At 37.4% G+C, this 16,178-nt stretch overlaps 2 protein-coding genes across 2 annotated transcripts in view; one reads left to right on the forward strand and one right to left on the reverse strand.

Moving 5' to 3' along the window:
- CMTM4 (CKLF like MARVEL transmembrane domain containing 4) overlaps positions 1-9,174 on the forward strand; it is a 44,781-nt gene extending 35,607 nt beyond the window's left edge. The window contains exon 4 of the mRNA XM_026059807.1: positions 1-9,174. Within this exon, the coding sequence (XP_025915592.1) occupies positions 1-174 (174 nt within the window). The 3' untranslated portion in view covers positions 175-9,174.
- The window catches only part of CMTM3 (CKLF like MARVEL transmembrane domain containing 3), a 26,835-nt gene continuing 16,541 nt past the window's right edge, over positions 5,885-16,178 (reverse strand). The window contains exon 5 of the mRNA XM_026058391.1: positions 5,885-14,636. Within this exon, the coding sequence (XP_025914176.1) occupies positions 14,608-14,636 (29 nt within the window). The 3' untranslated portion in view covers positions 5,885-14,607. The remainder of the gene's footprint in view (positions 14,637-16,178) is intronic.

Genomic DNA, 16,178 nt, shown 5'->3' on the forward strand with positions numbered 1-16,178 from the left:
ATATTTGGTTTCTTGGCAATGGCAGTGTATGCTGTGAACACATATTTAGCTATTAAAAAGTGGCGAATGAACAGCAGACAACAAAACAGTCGGCAGACCAGTGATTACATACGTGCTCGGACAGAATCCAGAGAAGTAGATCATCGCCCTGAGATTCAACGTCTGGATGCATGAAAGTGACATCCAGCTGGGACTGCAAAGGGAAAAAGGAGTGCTTAATTTTCCCTCATGGAATAAAGGGTTTTTTTTTCCCCCCTTTATTTAAGGAAGAAAAGGAAGATCAGACCAGCCCTGCATATGTGCAGAGATGCATTGAGTCAGAATCTGTTGTCACGAAGAGAATAAATGTTGGTCATTCAAAAGCAAGATCTGTTTAAGACATAGATATATATATATATATATATATCTGAAGTGTGCTAATATTTTGGATTAACTGCACAGTACTTCCCTCTCCCAAGTACAAGCTCTGAATATACATGTTCTGCCACTATTTCTTCATCTACCATAAACATGAAGACCAACACTATGTTTTTGGTTAATATAAGAAAAAGAAGTTCACCAGAAGTAGATTGGGGCACATAGCAATAACTTTAGCAATGTATTGTGTGCAACAACTCTCTGTAGCCTTCCTCATGCAGCCTTGGCAGTGCAGTTCAATTCTCAGCTGCAAGACCTCGTGCAGTTTCTTTGTTCGGGTACTTACATAGCTGAAATAGAGGGCAGTTTCACGTTTCTGGGTTGATGGATGTAATGATAAGGTAGTTACCCTGTGAATTACTCTGAAATCATCATACTCAGTCCACGTGTGATATTGGTCAGATCTGAACTTGTGCAAGATTAGCATGTTTGCTGAATGGTCACCATAATGCATCCAGTACAAGTATGTTGTTTTCTGCTAATGTTGGGATACATGCTATTTTTTTGTTCCAAATGGGAAAAAAAATGCTTGGAGAGGGGGAGAAAGGGGATAGAGGGGCACAGTGATGAAGGTGAGAAAGAAGGGATTTCTGATGGACTTGCATTCCAGTCATAGGTTTTTTTGTTGTTGTTGTTTTTGTTTTTCTTCTTCTTCTTTTAAGGTTCAACCTTTCTGAGAACTCTAGGGTAAGCAAGAACTAGCAAAAATATACGATATCTTATAAAATGTTTTGAAGATCGCAATATTGTGATTCATGTAGGAAAATACTTTCGGGGGGTGGTTTGTTTCTTCTAAAATTAAAATTGGCAGTAGGTAAAAACAATGATTTTTTTGATTTGGGTGTGTCTGCAAAATACTCCTTTAACATTCCTTTGGAAAATGAGTTTAGATAATTGGAGGAAAATATGGTTGTATTGATTTGTTTATAAATGGTTCTACCTAGTTGAAGTTTTCTTATTTTCACTGTATTTCCAATGAAGAGGATATTTTCCCTACTTAAAACTTGAATTCTTCAGTAATCGGTTAGACAATATCATAATGGTATTAGGAAGATGTCCCTCAATATTTTCTCATTTTATGATTGGTATTTTTATGTATGTAATCCATCATTTGGCATATGTGTGCCTGCATATTACATAAAGAAAACGTGTGGGAAGATGATGTCTAGAGCTGAATTCCTACCTGGTATAAGCTGATGAAATCTTTGAAGTTAGTGGAATTGTATCCCTGAATTGCCACATATGCCTGAATTTATCCCACATTGGACTTGTACACTTCTGGTATTGTGTTCTCATGTAATGGTACCCGAAGTGGAGGAATGCAGTTAGTTGGACTCTTACAAACAAAAGGCAATACATTTCAGATAGGTCACTTTTAAATACAACATACAGGTTTTGAAAAGCAGTTATACAAAACAGAAGATCAGTACAAATGCCTGGGCTTGTTTTAATATTGGAAGAAACTGGGAGAGTACCGGATTTGAACTTTATGCTGCAATGTTTGAATCAAGCAACAGAGAATTATTCTGATGTGTGAAAACCAGATAACAACTGGTGTACTTTATTATTCAATTTATTTGTTGTCCACATTTCACCTCAATGGCTAAGACTGAGATTAAAAGTATGGAGGACTTGGTAATGAGTTTAAAGAAAACTTGCCCTTTTATCCCAGCAATGGTTTTCCAGTTACTGTATTTGACATCTTATTTTGTTTCATTGAAAGCTGATGCCAAAGGAAACACTGATTTTAAAATATCAAGCCATTCAAACTAACCTCTGTTGTTGGATTTAAAACATAGCCATTTTTATTAATGCGCTATTTCATTGGGACTACTGAGTGTCTCTGTGAAAAGTAAATAGTTCAATGTTCAGTGTAGCATTAAATAATGAAGTTTATAGCCAATATCCTGCTGTTTTTCAGCACTCTGTACCTAGTACAGAGACTAAGTTTACAAGAAGAGTTTTTAGACACTGTCCATTATTTTAAAAAATATAAACTATAACTCTCTTAAAAGTAACACAGGCAGATCTAGACTGGAATTCTAAATTGGTATTAAAGCAGACTGCACAAACATTATATTAAAAAAAGCAAAGAAAACCCTGCTCAAATGCAGAATATTGTCCTGCAGAAGATTGATGCTTTTAGAGTGAAATTCTCGTCTGAAGTCAAGAAATGGAAGTGGTGTGATACACAGCAAAGGCTTTTCTGTACGAGTGTGTCCTGTTTGCTGATAGTGGAGGGACTGAAGTGGCGTGCGGCAGGATGCCCCTCTACTGCTCTGGAGCCGCTGCGTTCACTCCAGTCATCTTGGTTTCTCAGAGGTTTGGATGGTCTCTTGCATCTGTAAGTTCATGAACTTCGAACCTTTCAGTGGCTTTCACCTTTCCTTACCTAGAAAAAGGAGAACTTTGCAGAGCTTTTTCTGAAGTAAGATTATGAAAAGCTTTTGGCTTTTTGCTTGAATGACAAATGCTTCTTAATTGGTATGAATGATACACAGTTACACTTCTAATACGGTATCATACTGCATTTTGCAGTGTAGTATACCTATATGACCTCAAGTGCTTTTACCTGTGAAATATAGTTGTCTTCAGCTGAGAACAGTATGCCATTATTTATTACTTACATAATGACTTGAGCTCAGCACAGCTTTCAGGGTAGAATTCAAAAAGAATATGAACTTAAAAAAATACTATCTGATACACTTTGTAAACAAGAAAAAAATATAAATTTGTAATTTCCTTATTTTGGGGACCAAAGATGATTTTAGTATTGTACAGTATATACTTTCTAAAAATCTAAGTTAAGATTTATTAGTCTGTGGAGACATTATTTACTGTTTGGATTATAGAGAAGGTAAATACAGTAGATATGAGACAGACAACTAAATTTGAAGTGTTAAGATCATATGATGTATACATGGTTGAGTTTTTTTCCAGACTTAATTTTACACTGTAGTGTATTGGAAAGATGGTAAATATTTTTATAGACGGTTACCCAAACTGCAGGTATCATTTAAAAAAATCCCTCATGGAAGAAAATAGGGCAAAAAGTTCAATTTTGAAACTTGCTGAGAAAAGTCATTAAATTGCTTCTCCCAGCCAGCTAGTCTTGCTTGAAATTGCTGAGCATAGAGGGATAACTTAATTTATTCCTTAGGAATGCTGCTTGGCTCCACAGAGGGACCCAAAAAACAGCGTAAATAAAACTAAATTAAAGCTAAGCAGTTGAACCAGGTAGGAATGGGGTGCTTGAAATAGCGATGGAGTTCTGATTATCCCTCTTAAGTCGGATTGTGCCCTCAGTCATGCAATCTTAATGCATTTCTGTGTGTAGAAAGGAGGACAAATTTTGCAACCAATGTACAGATATTGAAAGATGAATTAAACAACAGAAAATGATTGGAGCAATAGCCTAATAATCGTTGTATAGTGTTGCAAGAGTATGTATTTTCTTTTAATGCTACATTCAGTTTTGTCAGCCTTAGTCGAAATTTATCATGCCTCCTGTAATGATATGCAAATTGCCTACAATAGAAATAAGTCTCTAAAACCATAGTTAAGAACTAATTTAACAATTTAATAGTAAAGACGATTCCTCCTTACTCTCTACTTGTTCCTTTCATTGCATATATTCATTCCTCATCTATCTTCTGTTTTGATATTTTGTTTTTGTTAATCCTTCTTCACTGATCTCTATAGTGTCTGCTTCACTGTAAGGAAGATAATTAAAAGGATGTTGGACATACTATCCTTAAGTAGAGTACTCTTCCCTTTTATAATAGTTTATGACGTTTGGGCTGGATGTGCTGGGGGAAGTTTTGTTCTTTCCCTAGAGCTTTGGAAGCTAGCTGGTATACTACTTGTGTTCGTGCATTTTCTGTTAGGAGCCATGCGCTCGGATATTGAGAGAATTAGAGATTCTTCTACCTCTGCTGCCTTAGAAAAACAAGGTACTGACTCTGGAGATCTGATGCCTGAATTTCAGTCTTGTGCTATTCATCGTTGTCCTTGTGTTCAGATGTCTGGCATCAGCAGTGAGCTATGCCGTGGAAGCAGTTTGCCTTCTTTTGCTTATAAGATTTCTCTTAGGTGTGAATTTAAATAAAATCAGTAATGGAGAGTGCCTCATCATAGGCTTTGTCACATCTGTGTTTCACAGTGCATCTTGTCATATGGTTTAGAATTGTTTTATTTTCTCTGTATTTCATTGTTGATTCTAGTAAGAAGAGGGAGAAATCGGGAAAATTTCCAGTCTTCCCTAATTAATATTTACTTTTTTCTCCCTTCTGTGAATTACTTTGTACTATAATGATTGCTCCTTCCTAGTACTGCAGGCTTAGTGGTATTGAAGTAATATTATTCTTTACGCTATTAGAAAGAATGCTGTGGACCATAGCGGAAAAATGATCTGCTACAAGCTGAATGTGAACTGTTATCAGTGAATTAACCACTAGTTTTTCGTGAGCGTTGACATTTAAGATCCCTAAGCAAATGTTATGTTTGCCACCTTTGTGCTATTTTGGGGATGTGCAGGCACAGCAAATGTTCATCTAATACATGGTTTTATTAATGCAACCCTTTTTTTTTCCTTCCTCTTTAGTCTTTGTTTTATATTTTCTTTTCCCATGGCACCTTTATGAACATTCCTATCTGTTCTCTTTTGTGAAAAAATAATTAATACTGTTTTAGGGTATTGCTTTACAAACAGCCAAGTAGCAATTCAAGTACTATTGAAAATAATATCCTGTCTCCTACTTCAGATGAGATACTAAACAGCTTTGTGCGTGGAAATCAAAGCATAAACAGCAGGTCTTGCACTGAAAGCTCTGGGGCCAGAAGTCTTCAGCAGATATTTAGGATAAATAAATAGGCAGGCAGAATCCAGTCATGAATTTGAGATGTGAAAAAGGGTGGAAAGGGGAGAGAAAACCAGACTTGACACTTAATAATCCTGTGTTTTCAAAGTGATGTGTGAATATTAATAATCCTCAGATGAAGGGTTACTCCTTCATTTATCAGAGAAGGAGACAGAGACACCTTGAATCAGAAGTAGGCGTAGAAGTGTCTCCCCTTTGTTCCTAGCTCTGGGGTCCTGATAACCTTAAAACAGCCTGAGGTGGCGAGATTCTGCACTATAGCGGTGAGTCAGATGACTTTTACTTAGCTGAAGTGTGGCCATCGGTTCAACAGAGAGCTGCAGGACTTAGCTGCTTGCATCAGAAGGGCCGCGCGTATCTACAAGCAAGGACGGTGAGACAAGAGGACATAGACCTGCAAGAAAGGGCTGTGATTTCTGGAGAGCTTTACATGCTGTGTGGTCCCACTGAAATGAGTAAGGTCATCGTGTAGCGTTTCTGAAACTTGGGTGCTTAGTTCTTGTTCTGCAGTAGCATGAAGCAGTGGATTGTTTGGAGGGCCTTTAGCCCGGTAAGATCAAACAGACCATGCAGATACAGATGTTGTGTTTGAACCTGTTTTAGATCGAATGGCAACAGAAGTAATCATTTAAAAATGAGACTGAAATAGGTACAAAAAACAGCAGAATGCTCTACTATTTGCCTAGAAGTAATGTTTCAATATAGTTTGTTTAAAAAAAAAAATTATGCCATATTCCTCTCTTTAACAGATGAAGTTGACTGAAAATGAATTCATACAAATAATCAGGAAATCTCTGGATGCCACTTCAGAGTTTTTCCTAGTCTGCTGTTACCCTATTAGCCACTTGGCCACTTGGATAGATCTGTTTGAGAGTCAGTGGGGTGCTGTCCAACCTGACTTCTTGTTGTTTTGGTCTTATTTTTTGTGTTGTCTTTTTAAAATCTGTCTATAAAGTAACCATTTGTATTCTAAAAATAATCTTTAAAAAGCTGCTTACACTGTGATTTATAATATCCTTTAGAGTATACAACACAATCTAATTTTCTTTCATGATATGCAGCTTTCAAAAGTGTTCTTATATATGCCCAGAAATGAAAGTTGTCTATTTATCATAAAAATGTGATTAGATAAAGTTACCTATCCAGAATCCCAGTGCAACTCTTTCAAATGTGCTGGATGAATGAGTTAGTGAAATTGCCTTCTAATCTCTATGGGTTAATAAATATTTTTTTATAACTAGCCACAGATGTTCCTTTTTAAATTATACTTGGCAAACAGAAGATATTTAATTTTATATACAATATACATAGTTACCTTGATTGACATATTTATAACATAGAGCTTTGAGTTTACTATGAAGGTTTTATCTGTATACTATGGACTTCATGGATAAAGTTTTTAAAAGCCAGTTGGCATATATGGAAGGATATGGAAACTATCTTCATAAATTCATAATGAGGACATATGAGCATTTCAAAAAGCAATAGCCAGATCTTACTGACAGGGTGTCTGGGTTTTTTGTCTTTGATCAGGGCTGGTCCCTGCAGATATTTTAATAACACCTGGATGTGCATAACAGTGAAATATGACCATCTCTGCCTCTGCTGACTGTCAAGGACTGTTGTCTGCAGTACAGTAAATTTCAGCATATTGTATTTGTTTTGCTTTGGACAAATGTCTCAGTAGACATATTTGGTTAAAACCTTCATGTGTTTGAAAGAAAACACTCTAACTAGGCTGATTTATTACTTTTGGTGACCTTTTAATTCCAAAAGTATTGTAGTTCAAATATTTTCAGTAATGTTACATTTATCCTGATGTCTGCAGGTTAAAGTGGTTCTGTCTAGCACCCTTATATTACAACAATTGCTACCTTCATTTTTCTACTGTTTATATTTTCACCTTGAATGTTTACTGGTTTCTACTTGTTGGATATAGTGGAGGGGGAGTGTATCTTAGCACTACAGTTCATCCAGCTTTAACTCATAGGTCACAGTTCTAGAGTAGGAAGTTACTTTGATATATTTTGTGACCAATTTATTGCATTTTTAAATGATTTCTACACTTAAGACACAACACTTAAGACCTAATATAACAAATGACTTAGCTAATTGTTTTATCTGTCTAGACTTTCTTCTGTGTTAGTGTCATTTTGAAACTATTTGTATATGTTGAAGTTTGTAAGGGTTCAGGAACCCACAAAAAAAAGTAAAGTATGTATTTATTTCTCATTATATTGCTCAATTTTGATTTAAAAGTTGACACTTCTTATGTCTTTTCACATAATTGTAAACAAATACCGAAAAACTGCTTCACCTAGGGTGCCTTCCATGTGCGGTATAAATACTTGTTGGTCATAAAAATAGAGATGTAAACTTATTAAACCAGTGAACACTATTTTTGTATTGTCTCACTAATGCATTTCTGGCTTTGTGCTTTGACTCACTGATACCAGCCTTATGGCTACTGTAGTCATTTTTCTCCCTTTGTGCACTAAATAGTAAATTTGATCTCATGGTGAGAAGATTGTATCACTTTTGCTCTGCTCTGCCTTCCACTGCTACCTGAAAGATGGAGATGAAGCACATTGGTTAAATGAGCTTTTTTCCTTGAAACTTGCGTAAAGAGACACTCACTGTGGGATGCACCTGTATCCTCAGGGCCAGTTCATGGCCCTCTAGAAAAATACGGTAGACATGATCTAAACATTGCTCATTCTAGCTCGTAATTTATGATGCCCTAGGAAGGGACATCCAGGCTTGACTTACAGACTTCATCTTACAGGGGTGTAACTCCAACACTGACAGACTTGTAATTGTGAACAGCTCAGAAGTGTTGGCCAAAATCGGTGGTTAGAATTCTGTCTCGGGCAGAGCAAAGGGGGTGCAACTTACCTTTTACTGTATGAGCACAATTCTGCTATGTGATACCCTTAGCATTTTGCTTTTGAAGTAAGAAAAAGTGTAATGTTTTGCCAAGGAAAATCTTTTAAGTGTACTGTATGTGCTGTTGCAAAAGCAGAACCTGACTCTGTTGTCCTTACTCAGGCAAAATTGACTTTGGGGACTGCAGGATCAGGTACCCATTTATCATAATAAGCATGTTTTGATCATTGAATTTGAAGAATATCACATGTTAGCAGGCATTAGTATAGCAACAGATTACAGCCCAAAGCAATTTCACTTTATTTTTGGTAAGTAGTTTTGAAGCTATCTCAGTAAAACTGCACACAAGGTCAGCTGATAGAATTGATGCTTTCAGTAGAGATGCCTGCCAGCTGTGTTCACTGTCTTCTCTGTGTCAGCAGCTGGAACTTAAGAGCATAAGTGTAGCATCTTCCAGCGCTCTGTCTGAAAGTCATGCTGTTGATGCTTTAAACAATTTCAGAGGCAAGATCACTCAGCAAGAAAACACAACTAATGTGTTTTATACCCATAATTTTTTTTAATATGTTGTGCACTTCTTTTCTGTTGGTTCTTGATGCTAAACAAAAAACACAAGTTGAAGGATTGTAATGTCTTGCAATACAGAAAGCAGTCCATGTTTTTAAAATTCATACCATTATAGCATAATTTAAATGGTGTATTTATCAGTTTTAAATGTCATTTTCCTTGTCCAGTCTTTTGTATATGGGCACAATAACTATTTGTAAATTTTTTATTTAGTTGTCTTTTCCTGTCTTTTTGTCTTTCTGATATTTGAAGATTTGAGCTCTACAGATTTTCATGGTACTCTTCTAATTATGTCTTCATAGTGGTAAAAGTCTGTATTTTTGTATGTAGGGAAAATGGTAGTTTTCTAACACTTATCTTGATCAATATAGTATGGAATCATTTGTGAAGGACTTCCTGTTTAATAAATGGATATATTAAAGTACTATAACATTGTCTTCATCTTTAAAGGCAACGTATAAACACAGTGCAGCTTCATGGTTGATTAGTTAATTATCTGATAAGTGCAATTACTAAATGCATTTCCTATGCAAGACAGTGCTATATGGTTTAAAAACAAACAACCCCCAAAAACCTGTGTGAGTTTTTAATGACTATATATCATCGACAAGACAAATTTCATAGATGCAGGAGTTAATGAAAAAACATGTATAAGCAGTCCTTGATGAGAGGTTATATGTAGCAGAAAGCACATGGAACCACTTTATTGCCAGAGCGGTTGTGGCAGGATTGCTGCTGTGCAGATTTGTCTGGCACACTGTAATGGAATGGAACGCTATATCCTGTGGTTTGCAGCGTCATGTTCCGAACCCCAAAGGAATCCGGGGGCTGAAGCATTAGTAAGCGGGTAATACTCTGCCACCTCATGGGCGGTAGGTTGCAGCTCTGATCTGATCTGGGTTTTTGGTACCCAGATGCTTTCAGTGTGAGGTGCGTGAAAGCAGAGTTAATGAGGGTAAAAACTGAGGACATGCACAGATGGTTGAACGAGTGTTGTGGAAAGAATCTGGGTGACGCTTCTAGAAGACTGTATAGGGAGCAATGTGCCTGTGGGGAGGCGGAGGGGGACAAGGGTGGTAGGAGGGATGAGCTCCTACAGAAGGATTCACTGAGGAGTGATGTGCTTGTAGGGCTTCTGCCTGTTTGCTTGTAGGCGTCTGCTACAGGATGGACTAGCTCATTTTTCCTGTGTGGGTGTGTTGTGGCTTTTTTCTTTTTTTTTTTCTTTCCTTTTTTTCCCCCAATGTGATCTAGGCAACAGTGTTGTCAGCAGTACATTTTTAATTTCTTCGGATGTTGCATCTGTTGAACACGCTTAAAGACCAGACCTCAATGTAATTGGTCCTGTTTAAGAAAAAGAGCTAAAGTGCTGGACATAATGGCAAATTGCTGCTGACATTGTACTCTATGGTGTTTCTTGGTCGAAAGGTGATTTGTCAGCAGTTGAATGGAAAATAATTATGTTTATTCTGCCCAACTTTTAAATACTGAATCTTCCTTCCATCTCCTGGGAAGACTATAATTGATTTTTATTTAATGGACCAGGCTAGCAGAATATGTGATAGACAGCATCCAAAATATATAAAATAAAAGCACAAGCATTACCTGGCCAAAATGAACTTTGGAAGCACCATTTTCTGTGGTTTTGCTGTTAAACAGGTTTAATGAACTTTTTCAAAGAAATAACTTGAAACTTGAATATTCAATAAATTTTTCATTTTTTCTTGAATATCTGCACTCTGACTTTTCAACCAATACTCCACACAGAGATGTGTCTCAGTGTCTTGTAACTAGATTGACATTCTCACTGCTTATCTAGATTTCTTACACTTCCTTGATGCATTTTTATTTTCTCTGTCTGTCTCTCTCTGCATTAAATTTCAGTGACTTCCAAAAGGATTGAAAGATTTCTAGCAGAAGCTTTTTTCATCCCTGTGTGAAAACGCAGGATGATACACATTTTGCATTTTCTCTTTCTGAGGGCAGTTTGTGTGCTGGTCTTTGGAATGAAGCCACTTCCAAATTTTTCACTCTCAAATAAAAGGATAAAAGCTGCCTGCTGTGAGGTTTAGCTCAGCCTACAAACCATATATAGCTGGTTTCTCGTGTATTTATGCACTGTAGATGTGCAGGTATCAGAAACAGGCACAGTTAGTATTTGGTTGCAAGTACGTGCTCACTTAATGATACAGGCTGCTGGTCTCATAGCAGGGGAGGGTGCGGCTGTGGAATACAGGTGCAGAAATCTGCACAGTGAACATTTATTGAAAGCATAATAAATTAAGATCTTCTGCTTGCTATATAGAGCATTAAATTGTCTGCTGTTTTCTGATATCCCAGACTGGTGGAAGCATACTTCTCAAATTCCACGTAGAATGAAAAATAGCACTTTTCACTGAGTACGTTGGATACATCTTTCTGGTGGTTGGAGATTTAAGACTTCTAGAATTGTGAACAGTATCAGTTGAAAGGCGACATTAAGTGGGGTGGTGGGCAATGTGTTGATAGGACAGATAAGCTTCTCAACTAAGTGAGGATCTGAAAAGACAGTTTTGAAAGGTCTTTTGAATTCCTTAGCAGGTAACACTTCCTAACAGCGCTTGTCCAAAATCATCACAGAAGACTGAATAAATCTTCCATGGAAGAAGCGTAAAAGGTTTGTGGTATGAAAAGCTGAGAGAAAGAGGGAGGGAGAACTTGGAGCAGTGTGAGCTCTAGAGTCATTCATCTGTGATGCAAGCTGATAATTTTTTCCTTCCTATCAGCGCCTTTGATTTGTAGTGTTTAAATCATTAACTTCTTGTATTGTTTCTGTGTGAATTTGCTCCGCATTTGCTATTGGAAACGTGTTCGGCAGTTCCTAGTTTTGTCTATTGCTGAGTGCTGTTCCACAAGTATAGAAATTCAAAATGGAAATAGTAGCCTTCTAGTTATAATGAAGGCACATACGTGCCTGTAAAGGCTTTGTAAACAGCTCCTGCTTGAAACTAGGATGTACTGTGATTGAAGAGAGATGTTGGATTATGACACTGCTGGTGCACTAAAAATAAGTGCTCACATAAGACCTTCACAATGCAAATAGAACATTATGCTTCCATGCCACCAAATTTTGAACTGCAGCGAAATCAGTGCTCCCACTATTTTGATCTTACCAGTTAAAAATAAATTAAAATGAACAACAAATTAGCAGACCCTTCCTCCAACGTAGGCCAGACTTCAAGAGCTTAGTGCAGTATTGCCAGCAGGGGATGAACCAAAAACCGAATTATGGCCCCCAAATCAGAATTGGCTTTAATGTAGTTATTTTTAATCTGATTCCCTTTTTTGAAATGAAATAAAATACAGAATATAAAATATAAAACATAAATACAGAAGTGTATTTTATTTCAATCGTGGGAACAGATCTTTTAAAATAAAAGACCAGACTCTCACCCTGGGAGCCAAGAGTCTAAGAATAAATTAAACCGCCAAACACTTGAATGCTAACAATGAAACTGTCCATCTGAACAGGCAACTCATTCCATGCCGACTAAAGTATTCCTGAAGCAACTAACTACCAATTTTGTTTGCCTCTTCTGTTGATTTTTAGGAGTATTCCAAAATTAAAACATAACTTAAATTTTTCATTTTGCTAGGTTTTCATAGTGCTAACATGTCTGCAAAGGGTAAACCTAAAGGGAAATGTTATTAGTTGCCAATAACAGCACTGTAACTCCAGTGTCTACTAAATAGGCTAAAATTAATCTTTGTTTAAATTTTTATGCTTATGCTAAGGATGAAGTTTCTCCTTGCAAGACATGTAGCCATGAGTGCTAGCTCTATCCTGCTGTGTGCTTCCCCAGCACAGGATGCCTTTCATGACGGAATTCCTTGAAACACTTTTTTGACTGGTTAGAGGCAAGGCAGTAAAATGAGATCTTAAAATAAGGTAGAGACACCCAAGATTTCTATTAAAAGAGGTTTAATCCAGCATGGTTTCTATATGTTAACCATGTACTAGTTACCAGCTGTGACATGCAGTACATTTAAAAAATAATAATACAAAAAATTGAATATAAAAATGAGCCCAGGTCCCCTGACATCACAGTCAGTGTCAGTAAAACTTGACAGTAAAGAAATATGGAATTTCATATAGGAAAAGGTCCATAGAGCTCTTTCATAAAAGCAAAGAATATTTATCACATTTGGAAGCAAACATTTGTTTTGCTTTTATTCCTTCAGTGGTCTGGAAACACAAGTTGTAGAAACTGCCTGTTAGATGTCTTCTTATCTAGCCAGATCGGTTTCCCAAATACCTGTTTGCTGTTAGGTACCATGTTCTTGCCAGTTAGCAGCCAGCTGCTAGCAGGGAATTGGAGCGCAGGCAGTAATTTTGTTCCAAATGAAATCTGCCTTTATTGTTTCAGCTCTGTTTTTCATTTACTCTATTAGTACCATCTGCTCTCATTTTAATTATTTTTTGTTAAAGCCACCTGTCCTGGACTATATTAAATGTTTTTAATGTATAAGGGTTTCTCTGAAACAGACCTATCAGATGCCATATATGAAGGACATGCCATGCTCTTTACATAAGTAGTGTGCATTTATATATGGACACAAATATTTCGAGTTAGATTGCGCTACCCATGAAAAAACCTTGTAAAGTCAAAAGATTTCTCCCCCAAAATACTAGTCCCAAGAGATAAATCATGTTTAAAAAAAAAAAAAAAAAAAGACCCTGAGGGGATTGGGAAAATGACTTTCACTGCAAAGACATTCTTTAGTTTGGAGGTTGCTTTTGCATCTTCACCGGGGGAAGGGAGTATTGCCCTCCTAGGGCCCAGGTATCCTGAGTTTTACAGAAACAATCATCTCTGTTTTGCGAACCCTCTGGTGGGCTTGGGCAGCACGGCTTTCAACTCTGCGTCGGGTGGACCACATCCAGCACTGCTTCTCGTTGGAGAACCAAGGTGAAGAACACGGAGCGTGTGTCAGACAGCGATCTCTCTCGCACAAGTGATTTGTAGGCTTTGACTGGCAGATAGCGTCACTGGGAGGTACTTGGCAAGCCTAAGCCTTCCTTACCAGTGTGTGCAAACATGTACAAGGGCTTCCACACAAATGATAGGAAGGGGCCGGTAAGTAAATGCCTCTTCTGTTCTGCCTGGTATCTGTGGTGAAACTGCAAAAGATGGGATGTGATCCCCTCCAAGCAGCTTAAAGTGGAATTAAATGTCTGATGAACCAGCTAACCTGAGGCACTATTGTACTTTGAGATTTGATCTTGGTGCAGATGTCCAGTTGTCATTTCTTTTTGTCACAGATAGGTGGTGGATATGCATGAATTGAAACCACCACATTAACTATAATCTGTTCCTTCAATGCTTGAGATAGTAGAATATTCAGACTTTAAAGAAATGCTATTTGTTAGTTCATCTAGAAAAATACAAATAAAGTAGAGGCATTCTGTGCCTCTCAGCTTTGGCACAGCAAGAAGTAGAAAAGCTTATAAGTGTTAAAGATTTGGAATTAAGAATATTAAAAGCTCTGCTGTAAGTTTAAAATATTATGTTCCTGTTTACTCAGTACATTGTAGAGCTCAGTAAAGAGGAGAAAGGGATAACTGGGATGTTTGTTCAGATACAGACCTATGTTGCAGATTGAACTACTGTAAAATCATTAGTTCTGAAGGAGTGTTCAATGGTACTGAACAGTCTCCTCATCCACACCACTGTCCTATGCTGTGGTGATTCCACAAGCAGCGAGGTGAAAAGAGGATACCAAGAGTGAAAAGGGAAGTATTTCAATTGGCAGTGCATTCAGCAAAGAGGAAAGTGCTTGACCATCTTCCCTTCACAATTCATTGCTGTCCTGTTCTTCAGTCCGAATCGGAATCGGAATCTTCATCTGAAATTAAAAAAAAAAAAATAGTGAAAATGAAAACTGGAAGTCTTCACATCAGCTTCAGCTCTTGCTCACAGAGATCTGCTGCTCTTTCTTGAGTCTCTGTTTCACAGGACCTTGCATATTTAGGAAAAGGCTTGTAAAATGACAGTTCTAACATGATGTAGCTTTAAATGGTATTTCAAAGGACTCAAGAAATGCTGCTGAGAAGTGCTCAGTCTGACTGCTGCAACAAGAGGATAAATGAAAGGGGTTGAAAAGATGTTGTTAGCACAACCACCACAAGGAAGTCTGCTTAAGACGTCCTTCCTGTACTAGAATTTTGCTGCTTGCTGCTGGGCACAGTTGCCCACTGCCATTTAAACGTATCTGAAAGCCAGAAGTTTTAAGATGTTAAGAAATCCTGATGGGCCTATAGGGGTACATCCTGCCCAAGCTTGAGACTTAATTGGCAAGGAAATGAGGGTTTTCTGGCCTCTGCAGTTGGGAACCACAGCAGGAATGTGAGTTTTGTGCCAGAAGAACAGTGCTGCAGGGCAGAGTCCTCCTTCCGCTGTCAAATCACTGACGTAAAGCTGCATGACTACGTATTTGTGAGTTGGTAATATTTCTCTCTCCATCTTCAAGCAAATAAGACCTAATCTTCAGCCTAATTCTATACCCTGGTCAGCCTGATCTTGCTCTGTGGTCAGTTCAATTTGTAGAGTTAAGTTTTTAGGCTTTCCAACAGCCTGTTCCTGTGGTCTGTTCCTGTAATTCTTCTTTCCTTAACCTCTCTTTTTGGCCTAAAGCTTACAAAGCATTTAATTGTCTACTAAAATACCTAGAAAAGATTGTTAGCATTGCTGTATACCCTGTAGGATTCTGTGTACGTTTCCTACTTGTATTTTTAAAGCTAAATGCTTTATGCAACATGTAGTATTACAGGGGCATGATCTATGATTTTGGATCGTAGGTACTGCTAAATAGGCTGTGTTGTGCCTTCACTGGGAATGGGTTAGAACTCAAACATTTCTGCATAAAGGCTGATCTTTTCAGCTTTGTCTAAGTGGATCTGTCTGATTTGAGGTAGTTTGTACCCCCTGTATTAGAAAGAAAGTTGGCAACAGTCTTGTTCCTTTTATGCTAAGCGTGGCCTTTAGATTTCAAGGCTATTTGTCGACAGATGGGCAAAACTTGACACTGAATAAGTTGTAATAATACAATAAAGAGAAAAGAGCTATTGGATATTAAAGACTGGAGTAATGGATGCTAATTATTAAGTTACTCAATGAAATGTTCCTAAAAAAGGTAGATGTTTGTTTATTTCTAGACTAAGACATTTTGATATGAGGAAAAAAGTCTGTGTTGCAGAATAATTTCTATAATTGGATTTAGGGGCTTTCAGAATCAGATGCAACAAAACTCCATGAGGAAACTATACTTCAAATTGTCGGCTTGCTAGTGTCTTGTTAACTCAGTAAAATTCCAATGATTACATTTTAGACTAAGCAGCTTCATAATGCAGCATAATTGAGGCATGCAAAATTTAGGTAACCAAGAACA

Source organism: Apteryx rowi, unplaced genomic scaffold (genome assembly GCF_003343035.1).
Source record: "Apteryx rowi isolate R43461 unplaced genomic scaffold, aptRow1 scaffold_1, whole genome shotgun sequence".
NCBI lineage: Eukaryota > Metazoa > Chordata > Aves > Apterygiformes > Apterygidae > Apteryx > Apteryx rowi.